The sequence below is a fragment of the Salarias fasciatus genome, chromosome 13, assembly GCF_902148845.1.
Source record: "Salarias fasciatus chromosome 13, fSalaFa1.1, whole genome shotgun sequence".
NCBI lineage: Eukaryota > Metazoa > Chordata > Actinopteri > Blenniiformes > Blenniidae > Salarias > Salarias fasciatus.
Window position 1 is genome coordinate 8246122 of NC_043757.1, and position 17990 is coordinate 8264111.

Here is a 17990-nt window from a genome sequence, read left to right on the forward strand (position 1 = left end):
ACTCATTTCCTCTTACCGGTCGTGGATCGAAGGATCAAGTCAGAACCAAAACCATCCACAAGAAAGCTGCAACTCAAACCAAAAGCTAAAACCAACCAAAGGAATGTGAGCACAGGTTTTTTGCATACTGATGCTCTCAAATGTTTACCGATGCTGTTTTTCTCCACAGTCAGATGGTGACAGATACGCAAATATATAAAGTGTATTGTCATGTCTCAAAAGTGCCAACAATGTGTTTAAAGGCAGTTGTCGTTGAATAGACTGTTATTTTTCTGCCGATGCAGAGTTTGTGTTCTGATACATTAGTATTCACATAGAGCTTACACAAGTTTCATTATTTTTTTTTTTACAGAACAATATAATGGAGCCTTCACCGCGAGAATAAACCTGGTGAGATTAAAAACTAATCTCACACCACACACAAAAAAACAACATATTGTCTGATTAATGCAGTTATTCCTCTGTGCCATGGTCTCGCATTGTGGTCCAGAAAAAACTATTAAAAGCAACATCAATGAGCCGATAACCGGGTTGTTCCTCCATTACCGTGAGCGGGCGGACTGTAGTTTATTAACGAGTCACTTCCACGGGTAAAACTGAATCCATATCTGCAAACAGTTCCCCAGAAATTATACCCACTCCTGCTTACATGCTGTTTGCTAAATTCTACACTACGCAGCTGTTGCACAACAGGATTCAGCCATTTAAAACAAAAATGGGTTTTTTTGTGTTTGGTTTACAAGTTTAGAATAAATGAATTTGAGAGTCACAGAGAGCTCTGAACAGGTAGAGAAAACGGAGAAGTGTGCTCTTCTTTTTGTAACATGAAATAGGAATAAGAGAGATATATCCATCTGTAGACAACTTTTCAATCACTTCGTAATACCAATAAAAAATATTCACAGATCCACACCGTCATAAACACCAAGCAGTTTATACAGTAGATGTGTTCCTTTAGCGAACCAATAGTCCGATCACTGAATTTTCAGCACTATGTTCACACGTCATGTTGATATGGAGCGGTGGGTCGCTCTGATTGATTATTAATGTTGACAAGGTGTGTATCAATCGGTCTTAATGCTGAGTAAACATAAAAAATAGCACTGTGACAGTGCATCATACTGCACCATGGATGCACTGGCTCCGCTTCAAAATTGTGCCGATGGTAGGATCAGGATGGAGAGAGCTTCAAGGGACCACAGAGATTTTTCCCGGCCCGTGATAATGACTGGCTAACAAGCCGTTTTATCCACAGCTCTTGGATCGATGTGCTGAACTGGGTTCAGTGTTAGACCAACTCGCTACAACTACCAACTTTACATTCCTGCCAACTGGTTCTTTCCGAGGGGCGAGTGGCCGACAGGTATGTGTGCTGCGATTAACAACATATGATGCTCTATGTCTGCCTAAAGCCCCGTGGGAGCTTGATATAATGCGGTTAAATTTTGTGCTCAGCCGTATCACTGAGCATAATCCTGCCATCTGCTTTAGACAGCATTATTAACACGACCAGTCGATGCATCAGATTCCATTCCACTGTGGATGCCAACGTTAAAAGGCAATTTGCAGCAATGTCCGGTTTCCCAAATGTAATTGGCGCAAATGACTGCAGGCCATTGCTGTAAGGTCCCCGAGTGAGAAGGGATCCGTCTATTTGAACTGTAAAAATGTGCAAACAATCAATGTACAAGTCTGTGGAATTCATTTTCCTTGTCTTCTCTGCCTTGATTGAGCATGAAAATTCCATTTATCAGCAGATTGATTTATATGTAAAAATATTCCAGAGGTGCTTTGCATTGACCATTCACAGTGGAGTGGGCGTGTCAAGGGCGGGACATGAGGTGAATCCATCCGCTCGAAAAATGCTCGCAGAAGTACGTGCACACGGTTTTATAATAATTGTGATTCATTTTGGGGTGCACGCACATTTTCAGTTCAGACTCTAAGCTGTGTTTTATAAAGGAGGCCCCTGTTCATGTAAATATCATGCAGAGCAGTCAGGTGTCGGGATGATAACTATTTTTATCTTAGGCAATTACACAAAACTGACAGATCTCTATTTATATCAGGCTAAAAAGAAAAAAAAAAGATTTTTCCGTTTAAGATTTGGTAAATCAAGGGCAATTACCATATGTTTGGAAGACAACGTGTGACATCTGATTCCATGCAGCTACCTGGGTGCTAAAATCGGCTTTGACAAGGAGATTTTTTTTTTTTTCAGTCATTCCGACGCAGTCACAAAAAAAAAAAAAAAAACCTCAAACAGTTTCTTCTCTGGTCCCTCCTTCCTCGCCCTCCATCTCTGGCTGCAGTCATATGTGCCAGGCCTGATAAGGCATTAACATTCCTGGCGCGGAGAGATCAGCCCCCTCTGTTGTAATTAATGCAGTCCTTCTTGCCCCACATCTCCGGCAGGTAGCTATTAGAGCGGAGCGGGCATGCTGGCTGTTTCAGTACAGGTATCGCTCAAATCTGGAACGCACTATACAACGCTGAAAAAGAGGCCCTTGCTGCTGCACAGACGTGGATAATCAACAGCAGACAAACACCAACAGCTGAACTGTTTGCTGTATAATTGAAATTGTAATGATTACCCCAGATGTACCATAATACGGGTATGCAAATACCACGTTATTACTCCTATATACTGCACGGTGCTTTTCTTTCCAGCTGCAGTCGGCTATATTACCCAGAAGCGTACATTTTGTGGACCGCCTCTGAAACTGGACAATAAAACTGCAGCAAATTGTTTGTGTCTATGCAGCTGAGGGAAGCTAATGTGCATTCTGAGTCCGACTTCAGAGCGATAACAGGGTGTTTGCGAGCGAGTGTGTGGGAGAAGGAGCGGAGGGTCGACGAGAGATGAACTCAAAAGGTGAGTATGAATGAGGGCTGAGGATTCCATATTTCCGCCGCCATCTCAGAGAATAATACATGCATTGCGGGTAGTGGATGCAGCACTGCCCTCTGTATAATCGATGCCACTACAGGCCTGAAATGTGTCATGTGAAGAAAACCAGGAGATTTGCTGCGAAGCATGAGCAACACTGGACTGGGAGTCTCTCCACTCTGGAGGCCGCCACTGTTGGAACTGTCGATCTATCAAGAAGAAATGTTTACTTTCAGCCAGGGTGCGGATGCTTTTCAGAACACTTGCATTTTCCCACATTTACATGGACACTGAATTAGACTGCCTTTGAAAAGTTGCACTTGACTGCAACTTTCAAAATGCAACAAAGGTTTTCCATTGTCACTTGAAGATGGTGTGTACACAGTGTCTGAGTCTATTGAAGAGAACTCGGTTTTCACGTGTAAATAGTGGAGAACTGAACCTTTTGATCCTATTAACTGTCTTTTTTCACTTTGCCAAGCTGCACGCTCACTTGCTGCATTTACCTAGCTGTCTTTCTTGGGTATGCTTAACTAAATTACCTGACTGAATCCGCTCGCCGGCCACCAGAAGAACTGTCTGCACCTCAGTGTTGCTCTACGGGGTTGACTTCAGTGCATCCATCTGATTGAGATCGCTCCCTTTGTGATTTCGCCATCTTTCTGCCAGGACTGTGTTTAAAGTCACTGGCATGTTTTCTTTGAGGAAACATGAGCTCAGTGACAATGCAACCATTAAATCAGTGGTGTCAGGTAACGGTGAAGTTGGGTCAGTTCAAAGCAGCTGTCATGGGTTTCACACAGCATGGACGCTCTTTGGAATAACAGTGGATTTTTAATTGACATGGTGCTCAGGCATGTCATTTGCATGTTCTCTTGTGCATGCAGGCTTTCTCCAGTTCTTCTTTCCCACTAATTGGCTACGGGTGTGAATATGAGTGTGTGTGTGTGCTGTGACTGTTTGGGTGCTGGGTTGGGGTCACGGTGTTCAAGGCTTTCTCACCATTCTACAGTCGTACAGCCGGATGGATAGAAGTTGTTCGGGCATATTGATATTTATTAACATAGACGGCGGTTTGTTTTCTTTGCCCCGGAACCCAGTATTTTACATGTTTGGTTATCATTTGGAATCGCAATTTAACTTCTAGCTTGGGATGAAAAATAAAAGGCCACCGGCTCCGGAGCAGCTCATTAACCAGGCGGAGTGATGGGGAACTGTCATCGCACCAGACGAATCTCCATCCTTGATTTGAATCTGTAGCTATGAGGGTTTATCCCGTTTCATTCTTTTCAAGATAGAGTAACTTAATGGCAATATTTAGTATCTAATGTACAAAAATCTCTTCTTCTGAATTAAAGAAAATGAAAGACATTAAAAATAAAATTGTTGATTCAAAAACTATCAGACATATGTCAGAAAAGTAGCACAGAATTCAAGGTAACATTTTGTTAAAAAATCAAACATTTCTTTCATTTTAATCTATAAAATGATGAGAATTTGACTTTGTCAGAGCATATTAGTTGAAGTAAATATTCTTTGGACCTAAAAATGCAAAGAAATGAAGGTCTTTTACAGGGACTATTTATAATTCTGTAGTTAGGAGTTCTTAAAAAACAAGAGTGTGCTTCACTTATATTCTAATTAATATTGAAGACAGGAAGGATGGATTCCAGATAAAAAATGTGTCTGCTGCTGATAAAATGAAGTGAGAACTCTCATGATGAGAAAGGTCAGCCGTGGAAAAGAAAGTCATTATTTTCTTTGCCTGATTGAGCCACAAGTACTTAATAGGTTTTGACCATTTTTACAATTGATTATTGTTGATATTATTGCTTGATTGAATTAGTTGAAGTTCCTTAAAGAAAAAAAACCAAACAATTCTGATCAAAACAATTAAAATGTTGTGCACTACAGCTTAGATAAGTGTCTCAGTCAGTTTGAGATGACAAATTAGCATAAAGAAAGTACACAAGAACAACGTTTTAGCATTGACATGTTCTTAACACTGCGAAAATAAAAGTGCTGTACAGCTCTCCTTTAATCCAATCCTGTAAATCCAGTTCATAATAATGAACATCTGAATTTAAGCTAAAATTATATCAGGTGGCATTATTAGGTGGCAAAAGTCCCCTTAAAGGACCACGCTTCCGAACACCCCGTGCCGTGTGTGTCTGCGAGTGTGACATAAAAAAAAAATAAATAAATAAATAAAAAGCGGCTTATATTGTTTCAGTAAATCCGAAATTATGGACACTCTGTGGGAGTACTTGTAGCTGCCATGCCAAATTTACAGCTTTGCACGACGCAGTAACAGATACAGTAGGGGTGAAAACTACTATTTCCACATGAGGAATAACAATAATTACAGAGAAATATAGTGAGAGGGAGCAGCAGAGAAAGAGCGGCCCGTGTTGAGAGAGGAGCGCAGTGTTACTGTAATTATAAGTCTGAAAGCCGGCGCCTTTTTGCAGCCGATTCCATCTGAGCAAACACTGGCGCTGCGGAGGAACTCCAATCTCGTTGATCTAAGAATTCTAATTGAGAGAACAGCAGAAGCTCCACAGATGGTGCAACATGCAAACACATTGCAGAGTAATTAGAAAAAGAGCTTCTTCTTCTTTCTTTTTTTTTTTTTTTCAGGCCCCCTTCTCTTCTCATTTTCACGGGTGTTGCAGAAGACTGTTTCCCCAAAAAATCTGAAGTGGATGAAGGGGATGGAAGAAATGAGACTCGGAGGAGGGATCAGTTGGAAGTGAGAGTGAGTGGGGTGGGGTTTCATTGAACTCGCCCGTGTCTTCCATTCATCCTCACTATAGATCACATTCATGAGCCCCGACTCAACTCAAGAAACCAGCGTTTGGTCTTTTCATGCATTTCTGTGGTGGTTTGTGAGTTTGTTTGTGTCAGTCTGAATTAGCTGTTCTCTTCTATGCAGTCATTTTGGATATTCTCGCCATCATCATGATCATCATGATCATCTTCAGAGACCTCTTGATCCTTTCATGGTCGATCTCATCACATCATTGATCACCTGCTCAGTATTTTAGCCCTTTTTAAAACTCTATGTGAGATAGTTTAAAGTTATCTAACAATCGAAAGTTCTGGGAGCTGAAAAGCAGAAATGCCGCAGATGCTCCGAATAAACACAAACACTTTCTCACCTTGTGTGTTTTGCTGCTGGCGAAGACTGTCATCTCTACAGCTGTTCAACATCAGTTTGCAGACAACTTTTATGCATAATACAATACAGCGTGATATCAAATCAACACAAAAAAATTGTACTGAATGCCTTTCTTTCCCCCCTACGTCTACCACTCACTTCAAATCCCGACCTTGGGCGACAAACTTTTACTGCACCCTAATGTTCTATTAATTTAGCTGTAATTACCCCGCATGCAGCATGGAGCATGAGGAGAGCAGCTTGGAACAGACAGAGAAACACCGGGTGGGTGGGAGCGTGGTGGGGGGTGGGGAGGTGGAGACGAATGGCAGAGGACTCCCCGCTGCTGAACTCCACTTTTGGAAAGAGGCGCCGACTGTCGGCCGAGGAGGAGGGCAGAGGCTGAGAGGAGGGAGGACAGCAACGGGAGTCAATTGGACTTTGATTTGTGGACCAGAAGCAAAGGTGGAAGATAAAACAGGGCGAGACAGATTAACTACTGTGAGGGAGGCGAACTTGGCGAGCTGGATGAGCGCGTGGTGTTTTTAAACACATTAAAAGAGCAGGAGGATGAGGGGAAGTTGTGAGAGTAACAGTCACGGAGCGTCTACCTGTTTGCTCTGGACTTTTACAATGCTGGTCTATAAAACAGTATGTATTAATAAATATCCAGTATGTAATGAGGTTTGTGGGTTTTTGTGTCAAAAATAAACAAGCATGTTCAATAAATAATGATGAAGAAACATTTAAGCCCTTTATTGAAAAAAATTGAAAAATATTAGATATTAATAAATTTTAAGACTCAAGAGACAGTGTTACCTTTGAATACTTTCATATTTGGATGAAAAAAAACAGTTTACATCATTCATCTAGTATCAAAGGATATGATTCTCAGCCAACAAGTAAATAAGCCCAGTTCAATGTTCCTTGATGATGAGGAGCAGTGAAAACCGATTTACAGTGTTCATCCACAGCTTCTGCCCGATGCTCTTTAGCTCGTTTCTTTTCGACTCACACGTTATCTGTGCCTTAAATGAGCTGTTCATTGACTAATTCCAGGATAAAATAGCTTCCCAACAGGTCATCATGTCACAGTTCACAAAATCTTTAAATGTAGATAAAACAAGGGATCCTGACTTAGAACATTTCAAACTGTCTTTATGGGCAGCTATGTGGATGTGGTTTGTGGTTTTTATGGGAGTTGTTTTCTTGCTTAGATAGTGCGAAAGCCTGAAGTATTTCTGTATAATGTTCTAAAATTCTAGAAACACCTTAGAAGCAGCAATAATAAAATATCTCCTTATGCAACGTATGGATTAAAACAACAAGGGAAAATCACAATATTGTTTGGGCAACCAAAGTGAAACCATTCTTAAGCATTTAAAACTGATGTTATTCTCCAGAATGTGTATCTCCATGGAGTCTGCTGACAGCTTCTCTCTTGCCTCAGATTTGTGGCGATACACACACCAACAACTGGCAGCGGCCCAGTTCAACAGGCTTCCCGTTCTGGCCACATTTCTGAGGCTGGCGACGTTTGGTATTTCGGGAGGAAAGCTGTTGCTCACTTCACTTTCAGAGTTTAGTTGGGATGCGATTCATATTGGTAGTGTTGGCTGAAAATCTGCATGTCAACAGTGGTGACTTCTGACCACTGTTACTTAACTTTCTGTCTGCATAATAAATGCTAAATGAGGTACACGATGATAGTTGGGTGTTTAGATTGCAGTAGAAGGGGTTCGATGTGTCACTGGTTTGGAGAAGCAGGTCTCTTCATTCAATTAAACATTTTACTATGAGACATCAGGATTTTTGCTTTGGGAATTTTGCATTTATCTTGTGGTAATGTGGCTTTTGTGTGTGCAATGTCATTTTTGTATTATTTTCTAACCTGCCTGGTAAAATAAAGCAACATAAAAACAAATAAAAATGTGTATCAGTGTTGTGGGTTTTGTCTGTATGGTGGGTTTTCCATCCCTGCTGTCATTTTTTATCAGTCCTTTAGATTTTAATCTTTAGATTATGCATTAATTTTGCAGTTTTTGCATTCGCGTCAGGACTTTTGCATTCATGCTTTCACTTTTTTCTTTGCGTTGTGACTTTAGCTTTTGTCTTGTGACCTTTGGAATACTGAAATAAAGTTATGTCCAAGTTTAATATTTCTCTAAAAGTGTTTTTGATATATACAAAGAGACAACCTGAAGACATATTTTACAATCAGCCTCCGGTTATTACTGCCGTTGAGATTAAAAAGAAAACAAACAGAAAAGCATGTTTTGCTGCTTTTCCACACAGCAAATAAAATCAGAAAGGAGCATATTTCCTTGTCAGTTCAAATGTGTTACGGACATGCAAATTTCGGACCATAATCTCTTTAACAGCAGACAGTATTTGACTGAGAACACAATAGATAACTGAAACTGACCTATTTTTCAACAGATTATTCCCAAAGTGGTGGGTTTTCCAAAAACCGTCTTTTCCAGCGTGGGGCTGTGTGTCTGCAGCTGGCTCTGCGAGGTGCAGCTTGAGTGAACGGAGTGTGTCGCTCGACAGAGGAAATTAGATTGTCCTTAAACATTAAAAAAAAAAAAGAAAAAAAAAACGGCAAAGGCAGAGTTGAGCAAATGCTTCCATTCATGTCTCCTCTTGGTGCAGAGAGAGAAAAAATCATTGTTATGCAGGAAAGACTGCGTTGGACAAAGCAGCCAACAGAGGGACTTGATAAGCACTGCACAAGAGTCTCCGAAAAGACGCTGCTAAATGTTTGATGGGGTACTGGAGCAAATTTGGTGGGGTAGAAGTGAAGGAGCTCTGTTGGCTTCAAAAAGGAAAGGTAGAAATGACCTGAAAGCTTCCAGTGGAGACTTGAGAACAGATGGGACTGACTGATTCACTCGGGGACGACTTGTCCAGCTCTCGTACAAAGGGAAATAAATCTCTTCTTCTTTTTCAGTGGAAACAGACATCAGTCCCACGGGGGCTGCTGATTTCCATCATTGATGAGACGATCTCTCTCCCACTCTTTGTATCATCCTCTTATTCTCCGTCAACTCTCCCACATCTCATGCCTTCCCACCCACTTCCTGAACGCTTCCACCTGTCCATCTTCAGGTCCTTCATTTGTCACTCCTGACTGTACCTTAACCCCCCCATTCTGTTTTACTTTTTCTTTCATGATGCCTCCCGTCCTCCCCTTGCTCCCCTCCTCCTTCTACCTCTCTGCCTTCCTCTCTTATGATGTATTTAGCATTCAAGGCCTCTCACTGCTGCATCACAGGCGTGTTTGTTTCACTGCGCTGCAAAGAGAGAAAAAGATGCGATTCCTCCAGGGAGGGAGAGAGAGAGAAAAAAAAAAAGATTCAATATGCCTTCAAGCTGCAAGGAGTAATGCAGCTGCACACAGGTGGGAGCCTCAAACGCTCAAAATTGCACCTTTGCCCACAAAAACGGGATGCAAATGCATACAGTGGAGACGACACGCACGCTTCTCATTACGAAGCACAACATGCACTAATTACACCACAACGCTCATCCACTGCTAATGCACGCTGCCATTTGACTCCGACTCTTAGCCGCAGTTCAGCATCCCGCACAATTAACCCCCCTCTCCTCCAGTCATTTACATGTCAAATATGGAGGGCAGATTTCCTCAATCTGTGCCGTGTGCTCAAAGAGACACAGGTCAACGAGCTAATGAAGGGCCCTTGCTCCCTTCATGTCGGAGTTAAGGACTTTAAATCCTCCGCAGCTTATTAGAGGACTGTACACAACGCATATTAACATATTCCAATTACAAGCAAATTATCAAGACATTAAGCGCATAAGGAACCCGTGTTTACTGAATTGGGACAAACTGGGTCATATTTGGTTGTCTTTAGATGCCTGCGCCGACACAGAGGACGCGTTTACTGTGCTCGAAGCCCTCCGGCTCTGTTCTACTGCAACACTGTCCCCCGACGGAGCCTTAACCTGCAGGGCGACTGGCGAGCACACACACAAACACAGGCACAAGCCACAAACACCCCCTCAAAAAAGAGAGGAAAAACAACAACACCAAAACAAACAGTCACACCAACACAGAGCCAAGCTGTTGTAATTAAAAGAAGAGGGCTCTGTGGAGCCGACAGAGGCTATCTGAGGAGGAAGGGGAGGCGGGAATACTCCACCCGCTCGGCCTAAGGGCTCCCACTAATTACTTATCATTGACAAAGATGAGCGGAGCTCTAAAGTGGTGAATGTTGTCCGAAACGGTCATCCTCAGTGAACCAGACAGTCCGCCATTCGGTTCAAGGATGAAGCGCGCCGACTTGGGAAACAGATTAAGATGCCATATGTTTGTGTAACTTGGAGATAGTTAGTTCAGAATCTGCTGTAAACAGTGAAATTTGCCTGTCCATCATTTGAATAATAAAAATGGCATGCAAACCAGTTTTGTCTCAAAGCTCCATTACAACATCAGAAAGATGAAATCATCAGAAATATAATTCCAGAAAGGTTAAGACAAAGCGTAAAATAACTTCCAACACTCATAAACACATAAGTCAATAATCTGATTGCCATGGGAATATCTATTGGTGAAATCTTGCATACTGCTGCCCTTTGCGTTCCCCCTTCTGCTAACCTGATGTTGGAACGTGACGTCAACCACGCCGTGCGTTCCAACGATCCCATTAAACACCAAAATGCCCTTACTGTCACTTTTGGCTGACTTTCACCATGTTTCCACTGACAAAACTCCCAAATTCACCCAGCATGTGACATGTGGAACCAGGGAGGAGACCTGCCGCATGCTAATGTGAAGGATAGATCAACGTCCATCCTCCCTCCAGGAAAATCGCATTATCAATTGTTGCTATGTTCCCCTGGCGAACCTGCAGCCTGCGACTATAAAATCAGCGAGGAGATGGACGAGGGCCGATATGTTGTTCTGCAGGGCTGCTTTCAGGTGACTGAGTGGGCCGTATTCTGTGATCCACAGGAGAAGACATGTCGCGCGATCTATAGCCTCTCCATGACATTCTCATGGAGCAGAAAAGCACCACATCAGTCCTAAACGCTCCCCAGGAAGTCAGCCCTGCCTCTGGCCATCAGGCAGTACAACACCTCCATCTGACTTTTATCGTTTCGCTTTCGATTCTCCATCAACAGAGCACCTTCACCGCAAATATTCCACCCTGGAGTTGTGTACATTTTCAGATTTTTAATTCATTTGGGCAAAACACACAACGTGACAGATGTTGGAGGGAGTAAAAACCACTTCTCAATGTTAAAACTCAAACAACTTATGAGATTTTATTTTATTTTTGGAAAACAGGTTTTTCAGTTGGGTACAAGTTCTGAATGATTGCATTGGTTTTTTTAAGTATATTCAAATAGAAAAAAGAACATTCTCGCGTTCTCATAATATATCGAGATCCTAAATTAAACATAGTAAACTGCATTCTCATGCAAAAAACTAGGTGATAAACTAAGACTAATATCACGAGTAGTATGAGAGTTCTGCATGCATTAGACCAGCAGTAATGGTCCAATGCAGCAGGCAGCAATAAAAAATGTATTTATGTCTAGTTTCCCACCGGGGGTGCACTTTACTATTCCAGTGTGTGTTGAATCAGTTCAGGTGGTCAGGATTACTACACAGATGTAGAAATGATTCTACATTAAAGAGGATTTCAAGAAACAAGTTATGCTGACCATTACATGAACTCGCCGTTTTATTTTATTTTTGGAGTTCCTGTAACATGTGGGCAAATGTTCATGCTTTTGAGGAAGTAAATAGTGAAGCACACAGTGAACTGAGGCTGGATACTGGTGAAATTTCAGGATTGAGTAGAGTAGTAGTACTTTATTTGTGTTGTTCTGTCTTTATTTCGACACGTAACTTTTTTTAAAATAATAAAGTAATAACCGTGTTGCACTAAAACAAAGCCAGGAGTTCTCGCTATTTATAGCTAATTATTCTATTATTTACTGTGCAATCTGAGTTAAAGTGAGGGGTAGAACATTATCGAATGAAATGTCTCTTCACAATAGTACTTTCCATAATGTTAACATAATACAATCATATTGTAAACGCAATCAACAAATTAATAATTTCACATATGAATTGTTCTATAAGTATAAACTCCTCCCAGTGTTTTTTGTGATGTGGTGCACACGTCCAATATCCCATTTTCATGAAGCAAACGAGCAAAACTGATTCTCAGTGTAAGTCTGTAGATCAGCCTGAATGTTCAGAGCACTCTTTGGTACAGAAGACGCCAGAAACACAGTTTCTCTCCTTCAGTCGTTATTTGGCTATCTCCTTTCATCGCAAGCATCAACGAAGGAGCTTTCGCTTTGCTCGCCTGTTTATTCTACAAATGACGCTTGGCTTTAATCTCTGGAACTGATCCCAATCTTTTCTGCAATCAACCAAAGGTCTTGTTCTACAAGGTCACAAGCCAAACCTGGTAGGAGTAGCCGCTTTCTGAATCCTCCGGCTGATACAATCTTTGCGATTACTCCATAATCGCCCTGTGGAAACTGTCAATCACCCTAAAAATATCAAATCTGGCTCTGAACACATCCCCTCACCTGACCTCTTTTCAGCTCAAGCACACTCGAAGCGCTCTCATCTCATCCCATATCTGCCGGAAATTTTTCCTTCTTGAAGCGAGAGCAAACGGAGATCGGGTTCTGCTGCACGGGAACGAGGCCTGGAAGATGACGGAGGGCGCACGCTCTCTAAAGGTGACTGCTTAGAAGGTGTTCAACAAACAAAGGATTTGCTATTTCAGTTTCATCCCTTGCAGAGGGTGTTAGAGCTGAACTCTGGATTGTCAGGATACAAGTTAGTCTTTCAAACACCTGTGAGAAACAGACTTTTGAAATAATGTGTTCATTTACATACACCCTGCACAGTGGTGTCAAAGTCACATTGGACTGGAAGGGATAAGAGATTGTTTGTTTTTTTGTTTCCAGCTTATAAAGAAAAGCCATTTATTTGTCTATAGTCAAGAAATTAGGTTACTTTGTTTTGAGCGATCCACAAAAACAGGCACTAACATGCAGGGTAAGATATCGACATGTGAAGCTCTACATCAGTTCCAAATATCCCAATAATCATTTGGATCGATTGCCATGAAATTAAAAGAGACTCCAATTCCCTTCAGGATGACTGGCAATTAATTAGGTTGATCTCTTAACTTTTCATACTGTGCCATGATCAGGCATTTGGTTCGAGGCCTAATTCCTGCAATAAGCTATAGACAGTGGTGTTAGATTGATTTTAAAATAACCAATAATCTGCTTAAGTGCGGCTGAACACAGCCAATTTGGATCCTCTTCTTTTGTGACATAATCGAGTAAATGTGGCTGACTACAGAGAGAGGCGCTTCGGCACCGGGGCGCTTCGGTAAATCTGAACATCTTTCAAAGAAGAGCGTCGAAGCCGCTCAAGAGGGGCCGCGAGTATTCTGAAACACATGGAAGATCTCAAGAGGGTTGTGACATTTTCCCTTTTTTACAGCCATCCTCACCTCATTACGCTGTGAAAGATGGTAAAATGATGGTAAAATTTGAATTTATTATACAAATTAAATTTGTCAAAAGTGGGGACTGTTAAAATTTTAATAATTTCAAAATCCTCACAAAAGTAAGGTGGATTTGTGACTCTGAGAAACCCATCATTTACTCCAGCAAGAACAAGGACAACTTGTCAAATCTTGAAAACGAAAATGTTAAATATTCGTCCCTCCATCCAAATAGATTTCAAAGCATACATTTTTAATTATTTATTTTTGCCTATTTTGGCCATTTACATTATATTGTTGTCTTTTGAAAAAGATGGAATTCCTACCTATGGAAAGCAGTTTGGAACAGCATCAGGCTAGCTTATGACATTTTACTTCTTCTCATTACTATTAAATTGTCTTGTGCCATCACCTCAGAAATGAGATCTTTCAGGCTGTCGATACATTTGAGACGAGTCTCCAATGAATCGAAATCAATCATTTTGCTTGAACATAAGACCTGAGTATTTATACAGTCTCCAAGAACCCCGCAAACTTTAAATGATCTGATCAGATTGAACAGGCTTTAAAACTGTAGTTTTCCAAAGAGAGAAAGAAACGTGACTTCCATAGTAATCACATCAGAACAAAAAGCTTCAAGTTGGAGCTACAAAAAGTATAAAAAGAATGCGGATTAACATGTAGACATTTTATAAATGATGCACTTGACTGGATTAATTCAAGGTAATTTTTCCAATAATAGTAGAAAGTAACATTTGGATACAGACCAATAGGGCTTGTTAGGAGAAGACAAACAGAACGAGTGTGGAACTGACAGTGGGACGAGACTGTTTGGAGCACAGGGGTCAAACACATTTTGAGAGGCCACTCAACAGCTAAAATGCCATCTTGAATGTGCCGGACCAGTGAAACAGTGCCATGATAACCTTTGAAAATAGATTTAAAGTGTTCTGTGGCACATTGGATAAGTAATGGAAACGTCTATATTTTCACAAAGCAAAAGAATTACCTACTACCACAAACGACAACAATCTCAACACAAAGCCAATTTAAGGAAACCTTGTGGTGCAAAAACCTCTCCTGTAGCTGTTACATTATTCATGCTTTTAACAGACACAACCCTGACAGCATGGCTTTGAGGTGAGGCGAACGCTCGTTTTCCTGGCAGTGATCTCAGTGTTGTGTCTGTTACTTCAAAAAAAAAAAAAAAAAATTGCTTCAAAAAGCCAGTATTTCTTTAAAACGTTTGTAATTTGCCTGATAGTTTCAGCAGGCCAGTTGGAAAACTCTTCTTTTGGCCCACAGGCCTTATGTTCGACACCCCCTTGCTTGAGGACCAAACCTCAACGCCTGCAGATCTGAAGCCATCAGTTCCAAATTGAAACTAAACACCCAGGAATGGCCTTGTTCACAAGGACCATCCAATATTAATGAAAATCCCTTCGAGGAATTGCTCAAAAATGTAGTTAAAGGTTATGGAATGGTCTGAAAAATCCCAGATTACATTTCCAGATTACACCACCACCCACTGCAAGACTGAGAGAAGAATATCACACACATTTTTTTTTTTTTTTTGTGGATACAGTGATAAATAAAAAAGAGACAATGTTTGAACATACATCTACTGATTACTGAGTGTAACCAACCACTTCAACCAACATCAACACCACACATGTTCTCCATTTTCATGTGTAAATAAAACAAAAAAAAACGAGCCAAGGGAACGACTGCATTATGTAAGGCGCGTATACTGTGAGCCTATGCTTTATTATGCAACTCTTTGGCAAGGCACTGGCGCAGCAGGGCCATATGTGCCCTCGTCCAGTTGGACCACGGAATAGCTCTAAACGGCGCTGATCTTCTGCCAGAGTGAGACGGAGAGCGGATCACTCAGTTACATGAAGATGGCGCGAACGGCCCGTTTATGGGGCGGCGCAGGTTTTAGGAGCTGGCCTGTGAATCAATTTTAAAGCCCCCACTTAAAAGTTGTGTGTCACTGGTCTCGTTCAGAAGCAAACTGGCAGCGGAGTGCAGTTAAAAAGCCCCCCAGGTCAGCGAAGACATTTATTTCAGACACTTAACCTATGAAGGAGCCTATCTAATAGAGCTAATAAAGACATACGACAGAGAGCGACTGAAACAACAAGCCTCGCTCAGTGGAATCTAACGTCATTTAGCAAACACATTCTTTTAACTATTCCAACACACCATATTTACGACCGATTTAATAAACAGCTGCTTTACATGAATTTGGCACGGACCTAATTCATTCACATGGTTATTGAAGCCATGACTGTTTCATTGTCTGGTTGAGAAGGGCACACACTGGCTTTATGCCTCTGCAGACACACACATGGAAGTCAGAGTAGACCTACACAAAGAGGTGGGGGTTCTGGATTAACATGGGGCGCAGCGGCTTACAGAGCAGCTGATGTATACAAATTTCAACCGTACATGAGAGAGAGGGAGGAACGAAAGCCAAAAATCTCGAGCTGCGAGACACAAGACTAATGCGAACATGAGCTCAGTTTCACTCATATCAGCTTCTCGTTCCACACTGGCTTTCAGTTTGAAAATGAAAATGCATAGAAGTTCACGTGATCGCTGTTTCCCCAACAGGCTCACTGGATAACACAAAGGGAGATAACCACGTCAGATCATGACCCACCATCCTGGGAGGAAAGTTTAAAGCTCTGTATTTCTGTTCACAGGCTGTTAGTCACGAGCCCAAAGTCCAGGGTCAAAGGTGATGACAGGGATGTAGACCGACTAATAAAGTGAGATTTCTACCTTTACTTCTACATACCAGAATTGTCACCCTCATTATTACTCCTCAGGAGTTGATCTCACATTCCATTTCTAATCACTCGTCAGTGAAAAACGGTTCAAGACTCTGTTGGACACATCCATGTGAAAACGACAAAAACACAATGCAGGTGGGGTCTTGACTCAGCCCACGAAGATTCCTACATCAATGAATGAATCTCACTTACAACAAAGTACAAGAACACAGCTTTGATTTCAGGAATACAGGGACCACATGGAATGGAAGTTCCTGGACACGGCGTACGCCCACACCTACAGCTCGAACTTATTTACATACAGATTACTCAATTATGCATGAATGAAGAGAAACGGTGACTTAAATTAAGTTTTTATGAGGTATTCACACAATGACAATGTGAAAAGCTAAAAAAAAAAAATTCATGGCAGGGCCCCTTTAAAGGTGGGCCAAACAAAATCAGTGAGGAGGCAGAGGTACATTGTCTAAACTAATAGGCATAACAGCTGGATCTTTTACAGTTTAAAAATATATACAACATAAAATATCTGTACTTTAGCTACAAGTCTACCAACAAGACATATTCTGTTTCAGTTCAGTGGTCAAGTGAAATTATAGAAGTAGCGCGTGTGTGTGAGGATGTTTTGACACAAGATGGATGCCAGACAATTTCCACAAATGCATAAAGGATATAAGAAACAACTTAATGTTCAAATGGAGACACATTAGGTCAAGATGACACAATTATCAAAATAAGTACACCTTTAAACTAGATTGAGTAAAAAGTAAATCCATGACTGTGATCCAATGGGAGATCTTTTTTTCCCCCCCCAGCATGTGTGTGTTTGTTGTGTCTCCTTTGCTGGATAACAAGCTGTGGAGCTGTGTCATTAGCAGCCCTCACGGCGTGCCGCTCAGCTGAGCAGCGTTCGACGGCCTCACTGATTAGTCATACGGAGGTGTGTGTTACCGAGAGTGTGTGTTTATCGCTCCCGCCACACTTAATATGTCTGTATTGCACAAAGTTCACAAAGAAAGCTGTCACAAATGTCAGCTTTCTGTAGGGAAAGAAAAAAATGCCACGCTCGTATTTTATGTTTTTAATCCAGCTGACACGTTTCCTCTGACGACAGTTATTCCATTGTAGATTTGGGGCCCATTCATACAGTAAGGATTTCACATTTTGAGAGTCTGTTTACATGACAATGGTGCTCAGAGATACTGTAAACGCAAACAGCCCCCAAGGTGGAACTGTCTGGAAACACGAGGGTGCCAGCTCGTAGCCTGGCACACTGACTACTGCATATCATTTTCCGTGTCCCCGCCATTTCTTCAGCATTCATTTTCTTGAATTTATATAGCCTGCTGAACATTGCAGCTTTGCTTCCTGCTAAATCTATAGCTGACGCAGCTTTTGTGAGCATATACTTCAGTATTAGGCCTTTGGGACTTTTCATATGTTCAGTAAATCGATCGAGTTTTTCCCACATGCCTCGTAAAAAGGAAAAAAAGAGAACAAGAGGGAGAGAACTGCACTGTAGCAGCCCGTTAACGCGGCACTGACAGATCGAACAGACTCGTTTTTATAGGCTGATGAAATCACTTTCATTTCCCTTCACAATTACTGCTGAAGTGCCGTCGAGC

The 17990-nt window shown here is 41.5% G+C and overlaps 1 protein-coding gene across 1 annotated transcript in view; it reads right to left on the minus strand.

Annotated features, from left to right (window-relative positions):
• Nucleotides 1-17990, minus strand: part of LOC115399247 (adhesion G protein-coupled receptor A2-like) — a 107359-nt gene that overhangs the window by 21019 nt on the left and 68350 nt on the right. Inside the window, exon 12 of the mRNA XM_030106527.1 lies at nt 6323-6452. Within this exon, the coding sequence (XP_029962387.1) occupies nt 6323-6452 (130 nt within the window). The remainder of the gene's footprint in view (nt 1-6322; nt 6453-17990) is intronic.